General features: G+C 41.4%; 1 protein-coding gene across 4 annotated transcripts in view; it reads left to right on the top strand.

Moving 5' to 3' along the window:
- Window positions 1–27,879, top strand: part of ATAD2 (ATPase family AAA domain containing 2) — a 116,545-nt gene that overhangs the window by 64,280 nt on the left and 24,386 nt on the right. For all 4 annotated transcript variants that reach the window (XM_067531061.1, XM_067531077.1, XM_067531085.1 and 1 more), the window contains exons 17-23: window positions 4,066–4,192; window positions 11,611–11,797; window positions 19,741–19,926; window positions 22,429–22,564; window positions 22,697–22,893; window positions 27,171–27,330; window positions 27,725–27,847. In XM_067531061.1, the coding sequence (XP_067387162.1) occupies window positions 4,066–4,192; window positions 11,611–11,797; window positions 19,741–19,926; window positions 22,429–22,564; window positions 22,697–22,893; window positions 27,171–27,330; window positions 27,725–27,847 (1,116 nt within the window). The remainder of the gene's footprint in view (window positions 1–4,065; window positions 4,193–11,610; window positions 11,798–19,740; window positions 19,927–22,428; window positions 22,565–22,696; window positions 22,894–27,170; window positions 27,331–27,724; window positions 27,848–27,879) is intronic.

The following is a 27,879-nucleotide window of genomic DNA, read 5'->3' as shown; positions in this document are numbered from 1 at the left end:
TTTGCACTGTGCCTCTTGAAAATAAATATTTATTATTCTAACAGCTATATATGTTTTGCACTTCTATGTATTTAGTCTGGGAGCATAATGTAGTAAAAATCGCATTTCATGGGCTAATTAGTGATCGAAAAGTAAGAGAGGTGACATTTAATTTGTAAAAATCTACAGAATTTTAATTTCAATTGTTATCCTCTGTGGTATGAGGGATTGGAGCGGTACTTACTGCCCTTCCAGTTCCAGATCCGCTGGTTGGTGGAAATTTTGATAATAGTGTCATTGGAAGTGGGTCGTGTTGAGTATCATTCGAAAGCCCTTTCTCCCAAAAACCCAGTGGTATCAAACATGACAATCTTAGAACAACTATGTAGATACATATTCTAGAAAATGTTTAAAAATCAACATTTTAAAATTGTATTTTAGCACAGGGAGCATTGCTTACAATAAAAAAAGACATTGATCATTAATGATCTTAGGGAGCCTTGATGTATAGGACTGAAAACATTTATTCATCAAAATCATCGCTGCCTAGTGCACCACGACTAGATAAATTGTCACATTAATCCTCATCTGTGCCACACTCTCATATCTTTCTACAAGGAAGGCTGCTGGCCAAATAGTTGGAGGGTTGTGAACGTCTGGTTGTTGCACACAAGCATTTGAGTAGCGGGAGGATTGATTCCAGGAGTACATGGTATTTCATACATAACTGGTTTCATTAGTTCATCCTCCAAGACAGATCCATGCCTGATAAAGGAGGATAGTTTTGGATGCTATCAGTCCTCCTGGAGCCAATCCACGGCTTGATAATTTGCCCTATTGGTAGCAGGTATAAATGCTTCCCTTGTTGGTGGCAATTTTTCTCCATTTGTCTGCTTCTTAGACAACATCCACCAATGTAGCTCTGCATGTGTCATAATATTGGTCTTCAAATGATAAACTCAGCATATGAACGCTTCCAGTGCATTTATGACTTCATCCGTGACTATCTCTGCCATTACAAGCACCTTCAGAGCGAGGAGAGTGTCTTCAGAGGCTGAATCAAATGCTTTCCAGTAAGATAATTTGGTCTTTCCAGCTACCCTTCCAGTAGTGTCACATCCTGAAAAGGTGGGATGGCTTTCACTGGTTGGAGTGATAGGAACACATCTCTGAGGAATACACAGTGATTCCGAATGTTCCTCAACAGCAACACAAAAACAGAATCTTGCGGAAGTCTTGGATAGCATCTCAAAGAGCACTATAACATCTGTGTCTTGTGCAAAAATCCAGAAGTTAGTAGCGCTTTTCTCCCTGGCATTGATGACAGACAAGAAAATTTTAGTGTCCGCCTCCTCATGGGAACAACAACGAAACTCCACTGAATAGCACAAGCAGCAGCTTCATTATGCCATGTGACAACAAAATTCTTTGAGCAGTTCTTTACATGTTGGAACATTTTTCCTGCAAGGTATATGGTTAACTCATCCTTCATGCAACTATAAGACGATAGCTTCTTCATTGTGATATGGAGATGTGTATTGGATAGATGCAGTACGATGGAGTTACTTCTTTCCAGTAATATTTTTAATAGATTCCTCTGCATTCGTGTCAAACATGAGATGGACTTCTTTACAGTCCAGTATTTTCTCTGTAGTCTTATAATGAAGTGTTCAGCCAAATCACATCAGGAGTTAACATTTCTGGTTTGTCAAGAGCTTGTACCTCAGCTATATCATCTATGATTGCTATATTGAAAGGCCTCTGCTGGCATAAGGTACCAATCATGTTATCACTAGGTGCTGGTTTAGGAAGACCATGCAAATTGTGCATTTGTTTTCTTTTCACCTGGCACATATGCATTGTTCCATTGCATTCAAATATCGATTGTGGTGCTGTGGAGAACTCGTACTTTCCCAAAGTCTCATGTAGCTCAACAACAGGCTGAGATCTGGACACAGCCAGCACATGAGCAAATAATGACGTGTCTAATTTGCTCTGTAATAGTCCCCTCTACGTTCACTCAAACTTTTTTGTTTGCATTCAAGCATAGCTTTAGTCTGTTCTTCTGGATTGGTGCTGATAGATTGATGAAGACTTGGATAATTCTTTTGATTTTGAAGGCTTCATACAAATCATAACCCAAAGTATCCATTCAACTCACGTCTTTAACTATCTCATCACTGAAGACTGCTTTCATCACAATATTAGTGAGCTCTGGACCATCATACACAAATGGGTTGTGAGTGCAAATGAGTTCATCCTGTAGCTTCAGAATTGCCACCTCTTGACATTTAACAGCACCTAATGAGTCTAGATGGTGTTTGGTTAGTTCTGGGAAAGCCATCACAGCCATTCTTAATGTTTTATTTGAAATTCAATTGAGTTCTAGAGTTGTTAGGAAAAACTTGGAAAGAGCATTTGCATGCTATGTTATGCCCACCAACCCCCAAACGACTTTCAGTTCTAGCACTTCATCCAAACCAAGTACACAAAAGGGAACTAGTGACCTGAAACTCCCACGAACTGCAGGACAAAATGCTTTTCCATTTAAAAAAAAAAAAAAAAAAATGGGTAGCTACTTCTGTTGTCAGGAAACATCAATGTATTAGTATTGACATCAGCACTTTCTTCCACTTCTTGATAGTACCATGTCTTTTGGGGGTTTTAAGGATATAACATTGTGATTCATTTGTGCAGATAGGATTGCTTAAAAACTGTGTCCATATCCCACAGTTCATACATGCTTTAAGAGTATTTCTGATAACCTTTTGTTCCTCTTCTGTCCCATTTGAAGCACATTTATTTCTCTCTACTTAGCCTCTATATCGGCCATTGCTATCACTTTCCCATCCATTATAACCTCTGACGCAATTTATAAACTCCATCTGAGTTGCACAGTTTGCAGTCATAAAATCAGTATTTTTTTGTTGCTTTCCATAGAATGCTCTCAGTGAGAGTGACTGCTTCATACAGTTTCTCACCTGTCTCATGTTGTAATTCAGTTTAATGGATGCCTTTGGGCTTTCAGCTTACTGCAGAAGAAGTGTTTTTCTTCTCAAAACACATACCATTGAGTCTCACCTACAGCTGGCACTTGTCCTGACATCATGCTCAATTGTACTCTACAACCTTGCCAAATTCAGCTGATGGATGCACTTTTTATAGCATGTGAGGTGCCATGAGCATTGTGTTTAATCAGGTCCCCTGCAGTGGTATTCTCCAAAATTCAGCTACCTGTCAGTACTCTTTGTCTCCCGATTGATGCCTAAAAATGATCAAGGCCAAAGCAAAAACAAGGATTTTGTTATAAATTACGTTGGGATTGTAATTGTTACATAATGTTTGTTATATAACTATGCGTACCATTTGTTGGTGGATTCCAGTAATTTCTGGCTGGAAGTTTACATCTTAACCAGTGCCTCATCACGACTTTGGACGTAATAAACAAAGTTGATAATCAATACGACAGAACCACTTTTTTGTCGATGATGGCAAATCAACTTGAGGCATTCTTTCCATTTATAGTAATCTGTACCATTTACAAAATTAATCAGGTATGTTCTGAGCATTAGCTGATAACACAGTACTGTCTGTCAAGCACCATGGTTTAACTTTGTGAGGGCTGCATGTTTGACAGGCACTGTGTTAAAGTATAATTTTAAAATGTTGGTTTTTTAAAAACATTTTCTTGAATATATATCTATGCAATTATTCTAGGTTTGTCATGTTTGGTAGAATTGTGTTTGTGGGAGAAAGGTCTTTTGAATGATACCCAGCTTGACCCCTTTCCACCAGCTTGGTGGGGAGGGAGCGGGAGGAGACAGCAATTTCCACCTGCCACATCGCAGAGGGCAACACCATTGAAATTGTTTCTGTAGATTTTTACTAATGCAAGGATACCTCACTTCCTTTCGATCACCAACTACCAGACTAATGGCTGTTTCTCTAAAATGTTTTAAAATGGTTGTCTTTGGATTGAATAAACCATTATAGATTAGCATATTGAATTTTAAATATAAGTGTCTCTTTGTAGGTGAGTGATACAAGATCCCAGGAGACTTGATTTTAAACTCATTTGTTTTTCAGATGTTGCAAGTCATGTTTTAGGAAGTGATTTAATGTATAGTGATGAGGAAGCACCTTCAGTGTTTGAAGATCAACTTTCCCAGAAAACACCCAATAATCAGAAAGAAAATGTTCTTAATTTTAACAGGTACTTGTCTTTTTGTCCTTCAAGTTGATTTAGAGTGCAGGATCCTTTGATACGGGGGGGTTCTGGATTATTTTTGGATTTTGGGGTAGGGGAGGGGTTTTGCTTCTTGGAGTAGTGTCCCTATGTGTGCTCCACAGTAGGTGCACTTAAGTCCCTGAGCTGCTGAGCAGAGAACTTTGGTAGAAGTGTCAGTTCGGCCCACACATGCCCTGTCCCCCTGTCATGCTTTACTATGAGGTTAACCAGTGCTGAGCAGTTGAACCCCCCTCAGTTCCTTCTCTGTTGCCCCTGGCTAGAGATAAAGTTATTAGCAGTCTGTTCATTGGTTCATTATCTTTATTAGAATTTTAATAGTTAGATAAACCTTTTCTTACTTTTAGTGTTTCCCTAGTTTTTTTCTTTTCTCTTAAAAACAAACAACCCCCCCCCCCCCCAATCCTTTTGGTTTTCCCCATTTCTCTGGGTTTTGCCCCAGCTCAGGGTATGCCCACTTCACTGGGCTTTAAGAGATGCCTCTCATAGAAAGAGGCCATCCCAGCAGCAGACAAACATTCCTGCTGCATCCGGTGCCTCAGGGAAAGCCACATTTCCCAAAAGTGTGGTCCCTGCCAACAGTTAAAAGTCAAGATCTTGGAAGGACTGGCAATTGAGACTAAAACTCCTCTTCATGGAGGCAGCCCTTTAGCCAGACCTGTGCCAGATTATGCAAATCTTCTCCATAGCCCTTGACATCTAAGGACAATGGGTCTAAGAAAACAGCCGTGGACCTATCACATAAGGCTTCAAGAAAGAGAGCTGTGAACCCCAAGCTAATGGAAAAAGCTCTCTGGCACGTTCGGTATTGTCGGTACTATCGGCACCAAGACCATACAAACACGGTACTCATAGCTCATGAAGGTCTAATGCGGCAGGTACCATTGACATGCTTAAGGATTTAATGGGCATGGACACTGAAGCAACTGTACCAACAAGGAAAGGCAAAGACAGAGACCGCACCACCTCCATAAAGACGCTGCCAGTACGCTGCCTGTCGATGTGCCACCCAGCCTCAGATCACTATCCCCTTGATGCTATCAACACAGCACGAACAACCACAATCAGTACAAAATACGACAACACCACAAGACTTCAGACACTCAAAGGACCTTGTCGTACCCAGTCTCCTCTGCTTGGACTGGGGCCCTGGTATTGAGTTCACTTTGAATATGGGAATCTTCACTGGTACCATGTCATGCACCTCCATTCTCTAGTGGTGAATCGGATAGCTAACAGGAGGCAATAATCTCCCATCGCTTCTCCCATGCTCCTTATAGTGCCCACTACGAACCTGGGCCCCTTTAGTCAGACCCTTTGTCTGCTCCTCAACTACAATGGTAAGGTCAACCATGGACTCAATCACCGGAATCCCTTCCACTGCCTCAATAGCCCTACTTTGATCCCTGAGCAGCATACAGACTCTACACCTCCCGAACACCTAGTGTGGCCCATCGTGAGCCTTTGAGTCGCTCTCCCTTAGCCACGGCATCCAGAGCCTCTGAACCTCCCAAAGAAATGGTTGAAGAACAGGTTGTATTTCAGGAAGAGGTCCCACCATAGACCAACTAGACCAACATCTTTTCCACTTCTCCAGGCAAGGTAGTGATGCCTCCTCCGCTATCTCTAGCAGATGACTTCAGGTTGTTTCAAGATTTGGCAAACAGGTGGCAGACACTTTGCAGATCGTAGAATCATAAAGTCGTAGGACTGGAAGGCTCCTTGAGAGCTCATCTAATCCAGTTCCCTTCACTTATGGCAGGACTTAGACAAACACCTGCCAGGGATGGTTTTTAATACTAACTTATTATTAAAAATCTCCAGTGATGGAGATTCCACAACTTCCCTTGGCATTTTATTCCACTGCTTAAAAACCCTGACAGTTAGGAAGTTTTTCCAAATGTCCAACCCAAGCCGCCCTTGCTGCAGTTTAAGCCCATTGTTTTTTGTCTTATCCTCAGAGGTTAAGGAGAACAATTTTTCTCCCTCCTACTTGTAATAACCTTGACCACTTGACCACTGTTATCATGTCCCCCCTCAGTTTTCTTTTCTCCAGACTAAACACCCAATTTTTTCAATCTTCCCTCATAGGTCATGTTTTCTAGACCTTTAATCATTTTTGTTGCTTTTCTCTGGACACCTTAATTTGTCCACATTTTTCCTGAAGTGTTGTTTTTTTCCAGAACTGTTCACAGATGCTGTTATGTGGTGAGCTTCATGGTTGCCTCTGTCCAGCTTCCCTAAGAAAGTACAAATAACAGTAGAAGACCTCCCTTTTGAAGGCACCAAATTGTTTGCTGAGAAGACTGTGTCCCTCCATATGCTAAAGATTGCAGGATCACTCTTCAGTCATTAAGGATTTTTACACCTGGACAAAAAAGAAAATGTAGCCCTCAACTTCACCATAAATCCCTTACACCGCGTTTTCCAACTGAGCGTTACTGTGAGCCTCAAAGGAAAAATCCAGGTTTTCAAAATGCAAACTGTTGGGTCCTCAGCCTTCCTCTTCACAACCATCCGCCTCAAAACATCAGTTTTGACGTCTTGTTCAGGGCATCGACAGACCACTTTCCTCAACACCAACTGCAGCTGACCAACCTGTCACACCCATTTAGATGCTGCCTTGCTCTGTTCTACAACAACTGAGAATGAATAACATGTGACAGATGGGTTCTGGAAATCATCTGCAATGGATACTCCATCCACTTCACTTCCCTCCCCCCTATTCCCAACACTCTTCCCCATGTCTCTTCAGAAACCCTTCTCACAAGATCTTATTGCAACAAGAAATAGATCACTGCCTCTGTCTAGGAGCCATAGAACCTCTACCTTGGTACTTATGAGGCAAAGGTTTCTGCTCCCATTATTTCCTGATAGAATCATAGAGTTGGAAGGGACCTCAGGAGGTCATCTAGTCCAACCCCCTGCTCAAAGCAGGACTAACCTCAGCTAAATAATCCCAGCGAGGATTTTGTCAAGACGAATCTTAAAAACCTCTAAAGATGGAGATTCCATCACCTCTCTAGGTAACCCATTCCAGTGCTTCACCACCCTCCTAGTGAAAAACTTTTTCCTAATGTCCAACCTAGATCTCCCCCACTGCAAATTGAGACTGTTGCTTCTTGTTCTGTCATCTGCCACCACTGAGAACAGCCTAGCTCCATCCTCCCTGGAACCCCCTTTCAGGTAGTTAAAGGCTGCTATTAAATCTCCCCTCATTCTTCTCTTCTGCAAACTAAACAAGCCTAGTTCCTTCAGCCTCTCCTCATAAGTCTTGTGCTCCATCCCCCTAATCATTTTTGTTGCACTCGGCTGGACTGTCTCCAACTTGTCCACATCCTTTTTGTAGTGGGGGGCCCAAAACTGGACACAGTACTCCAAATGCGGCCTCACCAATGCCAAATAGAGGGGAATAATCACTTCCCACAATCTGCTGGCAATGCTCCTACTAATGCAGCCCAATATGCTATTAGCCTTCTTGGCAACCAGGGCACACTGCTGACTCATATCCAGCTTCTTATGCACTGTAACCCCCAGGTCCTTTTCTGCAGAACTGTTGACTAGCCAGTTGGTCCCCAGTCTGTAGCAGTGCATGGGATTCTTCCGTCCTAAGTGCAAGACTCTGCACTTGTCCTTGTTGAACCTCATCAGATTTCTTTTGGCCCAATCCTCCAGTTTGTTTAGGTCACTCTGTATCCTATCCCTACCTTCCAGGGTATCTACCAGTCCTCCAGCTTAGTGTCATCTGCAAACTTGCTGAGGGTGCAATCTATCCCATCCTCTAGATCATTAATGAAGATGTTGAATAAAACCGGCCCCAGCACCGACCCCTGGGGCACTCCGCTTGTGATCGGCTGCCAGCTAGACATGGAGCCATTGATCACTACTCGTTGAGCCCTATGCTCTAGTCAGTTCTCTATCCATCTTATAGTCCATTCATCCAACCCATACTTCTTTAACTTGCTGATAAGAATACTGTGAGAGACCGTATCAAAAGCTTTGCTAAAGTCAAGGTATATCACGTCCACCGCTTATCCCCACATCCACAGAGCCAGTCACCTCTTCATAGAAGGCAATCAGGTTGGTCAGGCATGACTTTCCCTTGGTGAATCCATGTTGACTGTTCCTCATCACCTTCCTCTCTTCTAAGTGCCTTAAAATGGATTCTTGAGGACCTGCTCCATGATTTTTCCAGGGGTTGAGGTAAGGCTGACTGGTCTGTAGTTCCCTGGATCCTCTTTCCTCCCTTTCTTGAAGATGGGCATTATATTTGCTTTTTTCCAGTCATCAGGGACCTCCCCCAATTTCCACAAGCTTTCAAAGATAATAGCCAATGGCTCTGAAATCACATCAGCCAACTCCCTCCCTATGTCCAATCTTTCTAAATAGTTTTGGACCTGTTCCTTCAGCACTGCGGGATGTTCACCTCCTTCCCATTCTGTGCTGCCCAGTGCAGTAGTCTGGGATCTGACCTTGTCTGTGAAGACAGAGGCAAAAAAGGCATTGAGTACCTCAGCTTTCTCCACATCCTCTGTCACAAGGCTGCCTCCCCCATTCTGTAAGGGGCCTACACTTTCCCTAATCTTCCTCTTGTTGGTAACATACCTGTAGAAACCCTTCTTGTTCCCCTTCACGTCCCTTGCTAGCTGCAACTCTTAATTGTGCTTTGGCCTTCCTGATTTCATTCCTGCATGTTCGAGCAGCATTTTTTTACTCCTCCCTAGTCATCTGACCAAGCTTCCACTTCTTGTAAGCTTCTTTTTTGTGTTTAAGTTCGCCAAAGACTTTGTTAAGCCAAGCTGGACGCCTACCATATTTGCTATTCTTTCTGCACATTGGGGTGGTTTGTTCCTGTGCCCTCAATAAGGTTTCTTTAAAATACAGCCAGCTCTCTTGGATTCCTTTCCCCCTCATATTAGCCTCCCAGGGGATCCTGCCCATCAGCTCCCTGAGGGAGTCAGAGTCCACTTTTCTGAAATCCAAGGTCCGTATCCTGCTGTTCTCCTTTCTTCCTTTTGTCAGGATCCTGAACTCAACCATCTCATGGTCACTGCTGCCTCGGTTGCCACCCACTTCTACTTCCCCTACCAAATCTTTCCTGTTTGTGAGCAGCAGGTCAAGAGAAGCACTGATACCCAAGAAGAATGGAGATTGGAGACTCATACTAGACCTCAGAGCACTGAACAAGTTTGTCAAGGCTCAAAAATTCAGGATGGTCACACTAGCAGCGATTATTCTGCCTTTGGTACAGGAAGATTGGTTCTCAGTTCTTGACCTACAGGATGCATATTTTCACATATCAAACTTACCTTCCCAGAGACAATTCCTCAGATTTACTCTGGGCCAGGACCATTACCAGTACAGAGTACTCCTCTTTGGCTTCTCATCAGCTCCGAGAGTATTCTCCAAGGTCATCTCCATAATGGCAGCTCACCTACGCTCCCAGCGGATCATGATCTACCCCTACTTGGATAATTGTCTCCCAAGAGCTTGCTTCTTTGATGAGGCTCTTCGAGTTATCCAAACAGCTGTAGACTTGTTCATGGATCTGGGCCTACAGATAGTGTCCAAAAATCGACGTTTACCCCTGTACATCATCTAGAGTTCATAGGAGCCAATCTCGATTCATTACAGTGAGAGCGCTCATGCCACAGCACAAGTTTCACGACTTGCCCACCTTATAGAATCAGTACAAACCAGCCCTCGTATAGCAGCCAGATGCTGCCTCCAACTTCTGGGGCACATCGCTACAGGCACATCTGTGATAACTCGTGCCAAGGGTTACATTAGGTATCTCCAGACATGATTTAGCTTGGTCTACAGGCATACCAGAGGCAGACTGGACAAACTTCTGTCACTGCCCTACCGAAGTCAACACTCTACGGACTGGTGGCAATGTACTCAGCAAATGTCTGCACTGGGATCCCCTTCTTGCAGCTCTCCCCATCATTACTTCTGACCACCGACGTATCCCTTATAGGGTGGGGCACTGCACTCACTTCCTTTCGTTAATCAGAGGTACACCCACAAGAGTCTTGACAGACAACATAGCATTCATGTACTACAGAAATTGTAAGAGCGGTACCAGATCACCCTCCCTTTTGCATGGAAGAATTAAAGCTATGGAACTGATGCATTTCCCACAGTGTCACAATACAGCGGCCTACCTTTTAGGAGTACAGAACACGACAGCAGACAGTCTCAGCCACAAGTTCCCACACGGCCACTCACCTTGTGCAATAATGATGGTTCTTCAAGATGTGTCCCTATGGGTGCTCCATGACCCACCCTCCTTCCCTCTACTTCAGAGTTCTTGTCAGGGACTCAGCGGTAGCGAAGGAACTCGGGGAGGGTGGGGGTTGCCCGCCCAGCGCTTGTTAGCTTCATGGCAGAGTACGGGGGGAGGGACAGAGCATGTGCAGGCCGAATGGAAGTTATCCAATTATCAGTGCAGGAACACAAAACGCACCTACAGTGGAGCACCCATAAGGGGACACATCTCGAAGAACCATTGTTACTACAAAAGGTGAGTAACTTTCTTGCATTGTTTTTTGCTAGAGATAAACATAGAAAGTATATAGTTTGTCCTGTCTCTAAATAACATTGGTAGTTTTCTTTTGGGCACTTTAGAAGCCTTTATACTTTTAGTTTCCAAGCTTATATATTTGAACATACTTGTATTCCACGGTAATTAACAGATTGGTTTTTTTTTCCTGCGGTTATGTAATTTGCTACTTAGTTTGACAACGGTTATGCTAATCTATTTTAAATTATAATCAATTTTACTGATTTATTGTGAGAATCATTAAAAACTTGTTTGAAAAGTCAACTTATTGTTTGTTAGTTGGGTTGGACATTTGTTTGGGTTCGTTAGTTGGGTTAGTTATTTCAGTGACATATACCCACAAATTCATTATTACTTTGGTATTTGGGGAGGTGTTCTAGCTTACTGAACTTAAAGACCTACACCTTTTTTAAGTCAAAGATTCTAACCATTAAGTGCATTGTAATGGTATGGTTGTGAAAACCAGTAGTGCTCACAGATACATGGTTCAAGAACAAAATGGTTAAAAAACTGGAATGACGGCTGACTATTAGGTTAATGAACAAACTGTGTGTAAAGACTGAATAAGGGGGGTGAATGAAATAACAAATCAGTGATAGAAGTAATGTAAGTACATGTACTTACTGTAATCGATAACCTATGCTACTGCAGCTTTGGGTTTTTTTTCTTGATTCCTTATGTAAAAAAATAAGCAGAATTGTTGACAGTACAGATCGACATGTTTTTATTTATATTCTAAAGTTATGGTAGAGTAAGGAAAGACTCAACACATATGCGTTCACCCATGATGGAATACCTAATTTCACAATTCTTGTTTTAGAAGTGCTTATCATCAGCCAACATCTTACAGACCAAGGCTCTTGATTGTTGGAGAGCCAGGATTTGGACAGGGCTCTCATTTGGCACCAGCAGTAATACATGCTTTGGAAAAGTTCACGGTGTACACATTGGACCTCTCAGTTCTGTTTGGAATCAGTACCACATCACCTGAAGAAACATGTGCACAGGTATTTTTTTTAATCTAGTAGGAACAGTAAATTCTGTTTTCCAGAGAAGTTTTGGAATAAAATGATTCAAGTGAGGCTAGCAAAACTATGACTTATGGTTCAATTGTAATGGGTGTCTTCTGACTTTTGGGTTTTTTGTGTCTGTCATGTTAATCTCAATCTGAAAGATCATGCCTTTCTTGGGGTAATGATCATACAGATAAATGGGAAGTTGTCCTTTTTAGCCTTCTGCAATGAAGAAATTTTTATAAAAGAACAGTCAGAGGTTTTTTTAAATCTTCCACCATAGCAACTCCTTTCTCTCAATTCTCTCCCCTTTGCACCACCCTCACGGTCATTGAAATAACAGTTTTGTGGACAGATTCTAATACACCCTTAAATTTACCAAAGAAAAGGTTTATAAGCAGGCATATCCTCCTATGGCTTTATACACAATAAACACCTCATGTTTTGACATGTTCTAGCCATGTATTTGAAAGAAGCCCTTTTGTACTGATAAGTTAATAAAACAGGCTTTATATTAAATCATGATTAATGAATATGTTAAAGCAATAGTTTTACAAGATAGACAGGAAAAATGAATAAAGGAAACTCAAATTAAAAACTTCCTCCCCTTCAGTCAAAATATTATTTATTATTTGAGTGGTTTCACTATGGGAACTCCACTCCAGGTGCATGTGTGCCTCTTGAGCCCTTGATTGGAGATTTCTAGCTAGCAGTGTCCGTACAGTCTGTGCATTCACCCTATGCCTGCTTGTGGCAGACACCACAAAGGGTGTGAGGACTAATAGCCCTCACTTCCTTCTCTGCTTCCTTGGCCTGAGATGGAACTTTAACATGTCTACCTATAGCATACTCATCCTCTTTTCTTCTATGCAATTAATTAGTTTATAGTTGTGCGTTAGTGTTAGTGTTTAGTATAGTTAGCTTTAGGTGAGAGGCTGGAGTTTTTTCTCCTCTTCCCTCTGGGAGGCTTGTCTTCTCCTGGCGAGGCATTCCTGGCTCGCCAGGCTTCAAATGCTGCCTCTCTTGCAGGGAGACTAGACTGGTAAGCGACAGGCACTCAAGTGTGCCTTTTGCCTGATGGAGTCCCATGTCTCCCAAAAGTGTTTCTTCAGTTTGGCCCTTAGGTTCAGGGCTAGGAAGAACAGGGAAAGAAAGCTCAAACTGTTGGCCATGGAACACTCTCTGCAGTCATTTTCTGAGCCAGGTTAGGAGACACACACACCCCTGCCTATACATCTGTTTCCAAACAGAGCCAGCATTTTGTCAACCTTTCGGCATGTTTCCCCTAAGAAAGGGGAATCTTTGAAGCCTGCTGGGAAGACTCCCAAAAAGAGGAGCATGGACTCTTACCCTGAGAAGCCATTCCAAAAAAAAGTCAAGTTCCTTGTCAAGGTCCTTGGTCTCCAAGGGTGCCGTTGAGGCCAAGGACTCTTCTTCTGGTCCTGGCAGGCCTGTGAAACTCCGGAGCTCCAAGGAAAGGAAGTGCAGCTGGGGTACCTGTACCCTCCACCAGTAAGGAGGATAAGCACACAATACCATTGAGTTCAAACCTGCCATCAGCACTGAAGCATTTCACTCAACTATTGGCACATGCCTTAACCCAGCCATCAGTACTCATGCAAGCAGCTCAGTCGGGGTTACCTGGGCAAGTGGTACCCTTGGTGCCAAACAAGCATTAGCACCTGACCTCTACAGTGACTGCTATATGCACATCATCCTGAGTACTATAAGAGCATACATAAGAACAGCCATATTGGGACAGACCAATGATCCATCTAGCCCAGTATCCTATCTTCTGACAGTGGCCAATGCCAGGTGCTTCAAAGGGAATGAACAGAACAGGTAATCAAGTGATCCATCCCTTGTCGCCCATTCCCAGCTTCTGGCAATGGTTTTTAAGGGCATTTCACAGCATGATTTTGTATCCCTGCCCATCCTAGCTAATAGCTGTTGATGGACCTTTCCTCCGTGAACTTACCTAGTTCTTTTTTGAACCCTGTTATAGTCTTGGCCTTCAAACATCCTCTGGCAAAGATTTCCACGGGATGCTTGTGCATTATGTGAAGAAATACTTCCTTTTGTTTGTTTTAAACCTGCTGCCTATTAATTTAATTTGGAGGCCCCTAGACTTTCTGTTATGAGAAGGAATAAATAACACTTCCTTATTTACTGTCCCCCATTGGCTTTAGCTACAACAAGATCGGCTATGGTCCTTTCTTGTACCACAGGAATTTTGATACTCAAGGGACCTCTTGATGTTGGATGAACCAGAGTCCCCCATTGACAGGTACTGAGCATCTGTGGGTACCAAGACCTCAGTCTTGCAACCATTCAGTGGCACAGGACTCTCATGTGTCCTCAGTGGCTGTCCCCACCTGGAAGATATGGAAGAGGACTCCAAATCAATCTTCTCGATTTCAGTGATGGGTTCTCCTACACACCCTTTTGGGAATCCACCTTTACCCAGGGAAGACCTTGCTGGTCACCAAGAATGGTAGAACCAGCCTAGTATTCTACTCCTGTTTCCTTATGGACTTTTGCAATGGCCATATTGTGACCAAGGGGCTGCCTATTGACATCAATTTAACACACTGCCAGTACTGTCCCTCGGGGACACCAGGGTTTCACATCCTCACCCTTCCCATGCATGACAGAAGAGGGGTTTGAAGAGCAGGAGGGTAGGGCACATGAAAAGGTCACCCCTGAAGTTCCCATTTCATTGTTGCCGGATGAGGCGGTTATGCTTTTACCACCTTCCATGGCCAGCAACTTCAGGACCTCTTTAGAAGGGTAGCAGACACTCTCCCGATTCCTCTGGAGGATGTCAAAGATCTGCAACACAAGCTACTAGATACTTTGCAGTTGGCTACACCCTCCAGAGCAGCGCTACCTTATTAATGAGGCTCTCCTGAATCCGGCTAAAACTGTGTGACCAATGCCTGCCACTATTCCACCAATGTGCAGAACAGTGGTTAAAAATTACTATGGGCCTTTTTAGGATTCCAACCTTTTATTTTCCCATCCCCCATCTAACTCTCATGGTGGATGTGATGAATGAATAGGGTAGGCAGCACTTTTCAAAATCTATCCTCCTATGACAAAGACCAAAAGTGGCTGGATTTCTTTGAACAAATGTGTGTCTTGTCCACAACACTGCAGTTCTGGATTGCAAACTATCAGGTGGTCATGGCCAAATACAACTTTACTAATTATGACCCATGGCCTTTATTGAGCAGCTGCCACAAAACTGCAGGAAGCAGTTCCAGTCTGTAGTTATGGAGGGTCATATTGGCCAGAATGGCTCTCTAAGTATTTATAGATGCTGCCTATACTGATGCCAGATCCATCTCCATGGTGGTATTTATGTGCAGTGCATCACGGCTCCAACTTTCAGGGTTTCTGTGAGAGAGTCAGAATACAGTAGAAGACTTCCTATTTGGTCATAAGCTTTTCTCGGAGACCATGAGTGAATCCTTGCACTGAAGAACATTTAAGGACTCAATGACCACCCTATGTTCGTTGTGCATTTACACGCCTATAAGCATGAAACATTTTAGTTGGCCACAAACTGTTCAGAGGTCATACATCCTTCAAAGTGGTGTTTACCATCCACCCAGAAGGCCCTCGCTGTATTCCAAGGTTGGGCCTACAGCTGAACATAAAGAAATTCACATTGGTAGTGTTACAGAGGATATCGTTCATAGGATGTACCTGGACTTATTGTTAGCCAGAGTGTACATCCCTTGAGACAGATTTGTAATCTTGTCTGGCCTGCTAGGGACAATTCAGGGACGCTTTCAGATGACGATAAAGAACTGCTTTTACCATTGTGACCAATCACGCAAGGCTACACCTCTGCTGCTTCCAGGGTTGGTTCAAAACTACCTATTTGCTGAACAGGGGCACCTTTGGACAGGCACGTGACAGTCCCCTTGCACATAAAGAACTCCCTAAACTGGTGGAGGAAGCAACTCAACATCTCTACAGGTATTCCTTTCTGCCACCCCACTCCCTCAGTGACTCCTAACAATTGACACATCCCTGTTGGGATGAGAAGCCCACCTCGACACGCTCATGGTTTAGGGCAGATGGACAGCTCACGAAACCAGTTTCCCCATCAACCTGTTGGAGCTCAGGACAGTCAGGAACACTTGCCTCCATTTCCTGCCCCTCACAGAGGGCAAAGCAATTAGTCATGACAGGCAACATGTCCTTCATATTTTCCATTAACAAGCAGGGAGGAGCAAGATCCCTCTCCTTGTGGGCTGAAGCCATAAAGCTTTGGAATGGGTGTATAGCCCACCATTTCCAGACTTCAACGGCCTACCATCCTGGCATCCAGAACACCACAGCCAATGACCTCGGCAGGGAAGTCTCTCATGACTATGAATGAGAGATGGACACCCAGGGTATGTCTACACTGCAATTAAAAACCTGCAGCTGGCCCGTGCCAGCTGACTTCAGCTTGTGAGGCTTGGGTTGTGGGCTGCTTCAGAGGAATATAGACTTCTGGGCTCAGGCTGCAGCCTGAGCTCAGAGACCCTCCCACCACACAGGGCCCTAGAGTGCCTGAGCCTGGAAGTCTACATGGCATTGAAGGAGACCAAGCCTTACAAGCCTGAGTCAGCTGGCATGAGTGAGCCGTGGGTGTCTAGCTGCAGTGTAGGCATACCCTCAGATTCTCCACAGCATATTCCAGAGATGGGGACTGCCAGCGATTAATCTTTTTGCTACTTCTGAGAACAGGAAGTTGCTTCCCTTCTGCTCAAGCAGAGATTTGGGTTACCGCTCTCTGAGGGAAGAAGAGTCTGTCCTATACCTTTCCCCCAACACCTATAATTCTAAAGTTGCTGAACAAGGTCAGGCAGTACAAGGCCAGAGTTATCCTCATATTACCTGCTTGGCTGAGGCAAGCATGGTGCCCTTACCTGCTTCAACCAATTGTTGATCAAGATCCCGGCCATTCCTCATCTCCTGTCTCAGGATGTGGGTCACATGCTTCACCCCAACCTTGTGGTTCTACAGGGCATGGCTCCTGGATAGTTCTTGGAAGTAGAGGCTTCCTGCTCTACACATGGACAGCATGTGGTATTAAACAGTAGAAAGGTATCAACTCGCACTACTTACCTGCAAATGGAAATGGAAGAAATTGGTTCCTTGCTGAAGTCATCGCTACCTCAGACCTGAATTAGTTCCCCTTTCCCTTATCCTAGAGTACCTCCTGGATCTAAAAACATCTGGGTTATCAATCAGTTATCCATCAGTTTGATACCAGGCTGCCGTTTCAGCCTTTCATTCCCCAGTTGATGGATTTTCCAATTATGAATCCTAGAAGCGTAAGTCTGGAAGGCACTCAAGGCAGAACTAAGTAATAACTAAAGCATTCTTGACAGGTGTTTGTCTAACCTGCTTTTTAAAATCTTCAATGACAGATTCCACAGCCTTCCTACTTACTTTGTCAGGGCAGTTAAGAACTTGAATAGTTAGAAAGTTTTTCGTAATGTCCAATCTAAACCACTCTTGCTACAATTTAAGCCCGTTGCTACTTGTCCTATTGTCAGAGGTTAAAGAGAAATATTTTTCTCCCTCCTCCTTGTAACAATTTCTCCAGTTTGTCGAGATCATTTTGAATTTTAATATTATTCGCCAAAGCACTTGCAATCCCTCCCAGCTTGGTATTGTCTGCAAACTTTATAAGTATACTTTTTATGCCATTATCTAAATAATTGAAGATATTGAACAGAACAGATCCCGAATTGATCTCTGTGGGACTCGATGCAATATGCCTTTCCAGCTTGACTGTGAACCACTGATAACTACTCTCTGGAAACAGTTTTCCAACCAGTTATACACCCACCGTATAGTAGCTCCATCTAGGTTGTATTTCCCTAGTTTGTTGATGAGAAGGTCATGCGAGACAGTATCAAAAGCCTTACTAAAGTCAAGATATACCAAATCTACCACTTCCCCACATCAACAAGGCTTGTTGCTTTATCAAAGAAAGCTATTAGGTTGGTTTGACATGATTTATTCTTGACAAATCCGTGCTGATTGTTACTTATCACAGTTACTGCACGGGGTGAGTAACCTTTTCTTGTATTTAGAGCCATTAAATTAAGGGATATGAGACAGATTTTAATGGCCATTGAAGATTTCTAAAGGGGGCTTTCCACTTCTGGACTGGTGTTTTCCAACTTGGGCCCTGGTTGACTTATTTGTTTGGGTTTTTTGTGCATTAATTTGTCCTTTTACATCATTATCTCACATATCCAGTTACACATTTACCCAAACTTTCATAAATTGTTTTTCAGTCTCTATTCTGTGTTGTTATAAATCATTAACATTACATCAACATAACTCAATTATCCTTTTAGCATTCAATGTACATTGTCATGAACTATTAACATTAAGCTAACAAAACATAGCCTATATTTCTACCATTCAGCAATTTTCCACATTTTAGTATCCTAGTTCAGTACAGGTGTAGCATCTTGAATTATTCATTAACATAACCTTTATTTTTCTTACTTGAGTTAGGAAAGTTCTGGAAAAGACCATGTCTTACCTAATGTCAACATATTCTTATCTTTTCCAAACATGGGTTTTTCAGAGGACTTTTTGCTCAAAATTTAGTAAGCTGTGTCAGCAATTTCACCTGTTGCATTTTGAGGAGCTTTTTCAGGTAGGGCTGTTTTTAGCTGTTCCCCAACAATTCTATTAATATAGTTATAAAAGTGCCCTTTATGGCATTCAAAAATCGGAAACCATGATTTTGCTTACAGAATCTGTGGTCTTATCTGTTTGTCACTTAGGTATTTATGTGCGCCCTCCCCCCAATCACTGTAGTATCTGAGTGCCTCATAATCTTTAATGTTGTTTAATCTACCTCTGTGACATAGGGAAGCATTGTTATCCCCATTTAACAGATGGGGACTTGAGAGCTAGAGAGACTGTCTACACTAGAGACCTTACAGCTGCATAGCTGTACTGCTGCAGCTGTGCCAATACAAAGTCTCCCAATTAGTTGCTCTATGCCAACAGGGGAGAGCTATCCCATCGGCATAATTAAAGCACCCCCAATAAGCGGCCATAGCTATGTCAGCAAGAGAGTGTCTCCCACCAACATAGCACTTTCCACACCAGCGCTTCTGTTGGTAAAACTGATGTCGGTCAGGGGTGTGGTTTTTTTCATACCCCTGACCAACAAAAGTTTTACTGGTAGGACAGATGTAGCCATCCTTGCCCAAGATCACACAGGATGTTTGTGGCAGAGCAGGGAATTGAACCTAGCTATTCCATGGCCCAAGTCAGCACTATAACCACGGGGCCATTCTTCCTCCCTATCTGATCTCTGACAGCATATCTTTAAATGTTTCATTTTTCTAGAAGAAAGGTAGGAAGCAGTTTTTCAAAATACTTAGTGATCTTTCATTAGAATCCACCCTGTCAGGCTAACAGTAATTATCTTCATCCCATCAAAATTAATTCTTTCCCCATACCACTTCATTAGTGTCAGCACTGGTACACAATAAGAAGGTAATTAAAATCCCAAAGTAAAGTGTTTTAAAATTCCTTGATTTACATGAATGTAAATTTTTCTCAATGTTTCTACCTTTCTTTGGAAGAGTCACTTCTATAGTAATATTCAAATATGCTTCAATCTTACCTTTTCTTTTTTTACTCTTGAAAGACATTAATTTTAATAAAATACAAACTTCAAAATTATAAAAATTACTTGTTACAATTTATAACGGGGTTTATTTCATAGGTGACTCAAAGTAGAAACTTGCCTCGGTATTAAAATTGTTCTTTCCCAGTTGTTGCTTACTCCTATTTCACAGTTGATATACTAAGTGACTAGTTGATCTTTAATTATTTATTTGTGACCTATTCATATGTTTCACAGTATTCCCAAACCAATACTTTCCTTTTATTAGTTGATCCATGAAGCCAAAAGAACAGCACCAAGTATATTATACATTCCACATGTCCACTTGTGGTGGGAGACTGTTGGATTTACTTTGAAAGCTACATTTACGACATTATTACAGAATATTCCATCATTTGCTCCCGTTCTGCTGCTTGCAACATCAGATGTACATCATGCGGCTCTACCAGAAGAGGTACTGTTTGTCAGTGCATTTAATATAATCCTTATCTCTTCAATTCAACTCACTATTTAATATTACCTAGTTTTGATGGTTTACGAACCTTTCAAGGTTGTGATTTTTTGGGCAAACATAGCAAGAAGCAGATACAAATCATAGAAGATTTGGGTTGGAAGGGACCTCAGGAGGTCATCTAGTCCAACCCCCTGCTCAAAGCAGGACCAACCCCAACTAAACCTTTAAGGATGGAGATATCCCTGCTTTACAGTTGGATTCATTAGTTTGTTTGGTTTGTTTTTTTTTAAACAATTTCATGGTGGGTGTCGGGAGAAAAGTTATGTAAGTGAACTTGAATGTTTACACCTCTAGGGTTTTTTTTATGTTCTTGCAGGACTCGTGTACAAAATGATTATGCAGCCACATGTTTATACTCCAGAATCAGTGTTTTAAAAATCAAACAAGAAAACCTCCCTAATGTTAACAAATGTAATGAAGTCTGCCTGAGCCTGTAGACACGCTGAAACAGTATCTCTTAGGGTATGTCTAAACTGCCAGGACTGCACAGATTGATGCAGCAGGATTGATTGAGCAAGCTGTGGAGACCCGCTCAGTCGATCCCAGAAGTGCTCTCTGGTCGACACCATAAATCCACATATTCTGCTCCCAAAAAGAGTAAGGCTGTGTCAACCAGAGGGCATCTCCTGTTGACGCAGCACAGCAGAGACACCGTGGTACGGCAGTGTAAGTAAGTCAGTGGGAGATCTCCCATTGACTGCTGGCGGCAGTATAGACCAGGCCTGAGAGAAATAAAGTTGCCCTCGCATTCATAGCAATTTAGTGTTAGCACTGAAATCTAATAATTTTAAAATATCAGCGGAAACTATTCCAGTACTGGTTTTACCAGAATCATCAAACTAATGTGCTTATCCCTTGCTCTTGGATGTGCTGTAGTGGCATATATTGGACAAAGTGAATTGGGAAGCTAGTTGCTCTCTGGGATTAGTGAAGAGGCAAAGATAACTTTTTCAGACATTTTTGCTAAACTTAAAGTTGCATTTGCTCTGCTCAAAGGAGATGCAGCCCTTTCCCAGTGCTAAAAGACCTAAATGTCTTCTGGATAACAAAATTCCAAATAGCCTACCAAATCTTGAATGGCAAACAGGGTAGAGTGACTTAAGTCAAAGTCAAGAAGCTTTAAATCACTTGTATATTTTTTTATCATTGATATAAATCATGTTGAGGTTTTGTGAAAACTAATTTGAAATTTTTGCTGTTACAACTTTCGATTTAAAATTTTTAAGTATCTGAAGTAGAAATGCTGCTTTTGTTTTAATGCCACTACTGGTAGGCTATCCTTTTTTTAATTTTATGAAATTGCTGTTAAAGGGAAAAGAACAAAGTATTGAAAATTAAGGCCCAGATCCTTAAAACACTCAAGCAGGAATGTAACATCACTCACATGAACAATTCTGTCGACTTTAAGGGGATTACATATGTGCTTAAAGATAAGCATAAGCATGTGTATAAATGTTGCCAGTATCATAGCCAAAAATCTTGTTACTAAAAACTTTTTAATAGCATAAAATCTTTGTCATTTCAAAATACAATTGATTAATGTTAACAATGGGAAGTTAATTACTTTCAATCAATTCCCAAACTTATTAACTGTTTTTATACACACAGATCAAAATTTTCAAAAATAAGACAGCAAAGTTAGGTTCCTAAATCATGTTTAGGTCTTATGGGTGGGATTTTTCCAAAGTACCTAAGTGATTTAGTGGTACAAGTCCCTTTGACTTCAAACAGCAAAACCTGATGGAAGACTACACTCTTGTTGAAACATTTTGGCTTTCTTGACTTGTAAAATGAAGGTGGTGTTGGTTGCAAATATAGAACAGGCCATTTGCTTATTAATATTGTCTTTTTGAGTTTGTGGTGATCTCACAGATAATAACGAGGCCCTGGATTTGTATTTTAGCATAAATGTTTCATACCTAGAATTCTCTCGTTAGTAGAAGAAATATCTTTATGGAGAATCAGAATTTCTACAAATGAGGAAACTAAAGAAACAAGTACAAAATGTCCACATTAGCCATGGAGAAAAAGTAAAGAATTAGCAATGTCATTAAAAAAATCTAATTTAATTTTTTTAAATTGTAACTGTAAAAACATCTACCATAGTAGAGAAACCCCAGTTGCTTCCTACCTAGCTGTCAGTGTAGTGCAATCTGCAGTTCAGTGAGGTATTTTTAATAAAACAGTCTGCAGTTTGGGGAGCCAACTGAAATGAATTTATGTATTTCATATTCATCATGTAGTCATTTCCACGAAGGCCTAATTTTAAAGTCGTTAAGGAAATCTAGCCTTCCAGAGTCAAGAAGCTAATTCATTTATCATTGATGCTTCTGTGTTGTGCTCTTCAGATTGTCCTTCAATTTAGTATAAAAATGCCCCTTTTTTGTGATATCAAAGGAATCCTATCATTTACATTTTATAAATAACCTTTTTTTCCCGTAGGTGCAGGAATTATTTGTTGATGATTATGGAGAAGTTTTCAATGTCCAGTTGCCTAACAATGAAGAAAGAAGGAAATTTTTTGAAGACTTAATTCTAAATCAAGCTGCTAAGCCTCCTACATCAAAAAAGAAAGCAGGTTAGGATGTGTTACAAACATAATTTTATCAGCTGTGCTCTAACTCTCCAATATTTATTTTAGAAGTTGTAGAATACATTGATTGAAAAACTAAACCTTGTAAATTGGCTTAAATCTTCTGTTTGACTTAAGTTTTGCAGGCATTAGAAGTCCTTCCAGTTGCTCCCCCGCCTGAGCCACGAGAATTGACAGCAGAGGAGGTGAAACGGGTTGAGGAGCAAGAGGAGGATACATTACGTGAACTTAGGATTTTCTTAAGAAATGTTACTCACAGACTTGCCATTGACAAACGTTTCAGAGCATTTACAAAACCAGTTGACCTAGAAGAGGTAAAGTTAAGGTTGATCTAAATGTTTAGCATTCAAGATAAGCCCTTTTTTTAAACGCAAACTAGTTGCCTCCACAGTTTGATCAGCAAAAAGGTTTTGATGTAGGCATATTTGTAACAGCACTAGAAAGAATATACCTTTTTCTATTTAGAGGAGAGTTGATAATACTGTTCTTAATTAAAACGAAAACCTAAAGCTATCCTCACTTTCGGTAGGTCATCGATCATTTCTATGGGAAAGAGAGTGGAACTAGCAGTCAACAGAAGGGTTAAGACTACATTATCTGTTTTAGCATGTTCAAAGTTCAGCAGCAAGTGCTATTTTTTCAAATGGCACCTGTGATTTTTAAGGACTGAACAGAGTCCAGATAGTGACTGTCAGAAACTAGGGGCACACATTTCACTCTTCAAAGTGATATGTGGTTCTAATATATCTGGATCTTTGCTAAAGAAAGATAGCACAATATTACATAAGAGGACAATGTGCATAGAATTCCAGAATTGCTTTGGATCAAAATTAGCAGGTTATAAATGACAAGTTATGGCTACTTTATATCATTGAGGAAACAAGTTGACCTGATCAACTTTTTTCCCTGGACGATGGTCTATAAGTGACTTAGCACCCTTCAGATATGTGCATGCTTCAGGGAGAGGGGAGCACAATCTAAGGGTTATTGAGCACTGTGAAGAATATTAGTGATGCTCCCACTGTAATGGAGTAGCAGAGAAAGGAAAGCTACCTCTTGGAGGTCAGAAAATGTGGGAGAAAAGTGAGAACTGTTAAAAGCCAAACAGAGTTGGACCTTGCAAAGAAAATTAAAACCTATAGTAAAAGATTCTTTAGCCTTATAAATAAAAAGAAAACCAGGAGAGAAGACGTGTGACTGATAAGCATTGAGAATGGGGTAGAAATTAAAAATAACCTAGGCATGGCTTAGCACCTACATAAATACTTCGCCTCAGTTTTTAATACGAGTATTATGAGGAGCTTGGTTCAGTGCCAGGATGGGTAATGGGAATGAGGATATGGATACTATATCTGAGGTGGAAGTCAGACTCAAACACCTTTATGAGACCAAATCGGGGGACTCGGATAACCTGCATCCAAGAATCTTAAAGGAACTTGCATATGAAATTGAAAGCCCAATAGCAAGGATTTTTAATGAATCTGTAAATTCAAGAGTTGTACCCTATCGCTGGAGAATTGCAAATATAGAACCTATATTTAACAAAGGGGGGGAAAAGTTACCCAGGAAACTAAAGGCCCATTAGTTTGACCTCAATTATATGCAATGTCTTGGAACAAATTATGAAAGAGAAAGTAGTTAAGAACATGGAGGTAAATGGTAAGTGGAATAAAATACAATATAGTTTTACAAAAGGTAGATCATGCCAGACCACCTTTATCTTTTTTTTTTTTTTTTTTTTTTTTTTTTTTTTTTTTGAGAAGATAACCTATTTTCTAGACAAAGGAAATGCAGTAGGTCTAATCTGCCTGAATTTCAGTAAGGCATTCGATACAATTCCAGATGGGAAATTATTAGTTAAATTGGAGAAGATGGGGATTAATACAAAAATCGAAAGGTGGGTAAGGAACTGGTTATAGGGGGAGATTACAGTGGGTCATGCTGAAAGGTGAACTATCAGGCTAGGGGGAGGTTACTAGTAGAGGTGGTCAGAGATGAATCTTGGGACCAGTCTGGTTTAGCATTTTCATTAATGACGTTGATACAAAAATTGGGAGTGTGCTAGTAAAATTTGCTGATGACACAAAGTTGGGAGGTATTGCCAGTATGTAGGAGGGCTGGATTTCATACAAGAAGATTTGGATGACCTTGAAAACTGGAGTAATAGAATGAAATGAAATTTAATAATGCAAGGTCATGCACATGGTGTCTAACAAGAATTATGTACTATAACCTGGAGATGTATCCTTTGGAAGCAACGGAAGAGAAGGATGTGGGTGTATTGGTCAATCATAGATTGACTATGAGCCTCCAGTGTGATGCAGCTGTGTAAAAGGCTGATGGAATCCTAGGATGCATCAGGCCAAGTATTTCCAGTACAGATAAGAAAGTGTTATTACCATTCTACAAGGCACTGGGGATACTTCATCTGGAATACTCTGTGGAATTCTGGTCTCCCATTAAAAAAAGATGGATTCAAACTGGAACAGGTGCAGAAAAGGGGCTATTATGATCAGAGGAATAGAGAACCTACCTAATAAGAGGAGATTTAGGAACTTGGCTTGTTAAGACTAACCAAATGCAGGCTAAGGTGGGAGATATGATCGCTTTCTATAAATACACCAGATGGATAAATACCAGGGAGGGAGAGGAGTTATTTAAGTTAAGGGCCAATGTTGGCACTGGAACAAAAGGATATAAACTGACCATCAATAAATTTAGGCCTGAAATTAGATGAAGATTTCTAACTATCAGAAGAGTGAAGTTCTTGGAACAGCGTTCCAAGGGGAATGTTGAGAGCAAAACACCTAATTTGTTTCAAGACAGTTTGACAAGTTTATGGAGGGGGTGGTATGATGAGATTGCCTACAATAGCATACGGCCCATCTGCAATTGCTGTTAGCATATATTCCCAACGGCTGGAGATGAGACACTAGATGGGGATGGCTCTGAGTTACTATGGAGAATTCTTACTCAGGTGTCAGGTTCTACCCACATGCTTTAGATCTAACTGATCACCATATTGAGGGTAAGGAAGGAATTTTCCCCCAGGTCAGTTTGGCAGAGACCCTGGGGGGGGGGGGGGGTTGCCTTCTTCTGCAGCGTGGGGCCTGGGTCACTTGCTGGCTTGAACTAGAATAAAATGGTGGCTTCTCAGTAACTTGAAGTCTTTAAATCAAGATTGAGGACTTCAGTAACTCAGCCAGAGGTTATAGGGGGAGCAACGAGCTAGGCAGCAGTTCTGCAGAAAAGGACCTGGGGGTAACAGTGGATAAGAAGCTGGATATGAGTCAGCAGTGTGCCCTGGTTGCCAAGAAGGCTAATAGCATATTGGGCTGCATTAGTAGGAGCATTGCCAGCAGATCACGGGAAGTGATCATTCCCCTCTATTCGGCATTGGTGAGGCCGCATTTGGAGTATTGTGTCCAGTTTTGGGCCCCCCACTACAAAAAGGATGTGGACAAGTTAGAGAGAGTCCAGCGGAGGGCAACAAAAATGATTAGGGTGCTGGAGCACAAGACTTATGAGGAGAGGCTGAAGGAACTAGGCTTGTTCAGTCTACAGAAGAGAAGAATGAAGGGGGATTTGATAGCAGCCTTAAACTACCTGAAAGGGGGTTCCAGGGAGGATGGGGCTAGGCTGTTCTTGGTGGTGGCAGATGACAGAACAAGGAGCAACGGTCTCAAGTTGCAGTGGGGGAGGTCTAGGTTGGACATTAGGAAAATGTTTTGCACTAGGAGGGTGGTGAAACACTGGAATGGGTTACCTAGGGAGGTGGTGGAATCTCCATCTTTAGAGGTTTTTAAGCTGTGGCTTGACAAAACCCTCACTGGGATTATTTAGCTGAGGTTAGTCCTGTTTTGAGCAGGGGGTTGGACTAGATGACCTCCTGAGGTCCCTTCCAACTCTATGATTCTATAGGGTATTACAAGAGTGGGTGGCCTGTAATGTGTAGGAGGTCGGCCTAGATGATCATGATGGTCCTTTCTGGCCTTAAAGTCTATGAGAGAAGCTAAGGAGGAGAATCTCATTGCTAAGATAGGTAGTACAATATCTAGTTTCCCTTGGGGGTGAGGAAGATAATTGGTTTTGTTCCGGGGGGAGAGCGTTGTTTGGTTTTGTTTTGTTTTTTTACTTTATGAACTGATGGGAACCATTTGCAACTCTTGACAGAAGAAAATTGAACTTACAAATATAGTTAGAGGGAAAGAAAGGTAAAAACTTTGAACCTCTGATTAAAATCTATTAGAGATTAAATATGGCATTTAATTGAGATGTATCAACTGCAGGTTATTTAGAAATAAGTAACAATGAAGCATTACAATACAACAAGAATATATGGCAAAATGACACCTAATTTCATCCTAAATGTAAATAAGACCTTGGAAACTGTATGTAACATGATACCAAAGCGTCCATCTTCAAGAAACATCATAGTAAATCTGATTGACTTCTGCAGACACAAACAGCATAAATACCCAGCATTGTTTGGGGCAATTCGTTTAATTGTTTGTGTATGATCCTTAATTTGGCAGCTGTCAAGAAAGTTTAATTATAAAACTTTGAACACATTTTTATATTTAATATGTAGGTACCTGATTATGTCACAGTTATCAAACAGCCAATGGATCTTTCAACAGTTATCTGTAAAATTGACCTGCACCAATATCTGACTGCAAGAGACTATCTGAGAGATATTGATCTAATCTGTAGCAATGCCTTAGAGTATAATCCAGATAGAGACCCTGGAGGTGAGGATATGTTTTATTCCATTACTGTAAACAACCTTTAAAAATGTATAGAGTAAAAATACTGCATCTTTAATATTGTGGATTAAATAACTTGAATGTCCACTGGGGAGCGTTGCTCATTAGATTTTAAGTGTTGATGTATTAAACATTTTGGGCCTGAATTATCTGATGCTAATTTACATTGATATTTAGCACTTGCTTCTGGTTTAATTATTGCTATCCTTCCTATATTAACCTATTACATAATATGTTATGCTCAAATTATAAACTGAAACAGTCCTTTCAAAACCCAAAGATTTTTGGGTTAAACCTTTATAGTGAAGAACTGAATTTTTGTCTGATAAAAGCAAAGAACATTTGTGGAAAGTATTTAGTTCTGACCATTAACTTTCAGATCGTCTAATCAGACATAGAGCCTGTACTCTGAGAGATACGGCGTATGCAATAGTCAAGGAAGAAATGGATGAAGACTTTGAACAACTATGTGAAGAAATTCAGGAGTCTCGCAAAAAAAGAGGTGTGTGTGAATGCCAGGGATAATAAAGCTTG

This window comes from Emydura macquarii, unplaced genomic scaffold (genome assembly GCF_026122565.2).
Source record: "Emydura macquarii macquarii isolate MOO-44397 ecotype Brisbane River unplaced genomic scaffold, CSIRO-AGI_Emac_v2 contig_369, whole genome shotgun sequence".
Taxonomy (NCBI): Eukaryota; Metazoa; Chordata; order Testudines; family Chelidae; genus Emydura; species Emydura macquarii.
The sequence above is the reverse complement of the archived record's forward strand: the minus strand, read 5'-3'. Positions and strand labels throughout refer to the sequence as shown.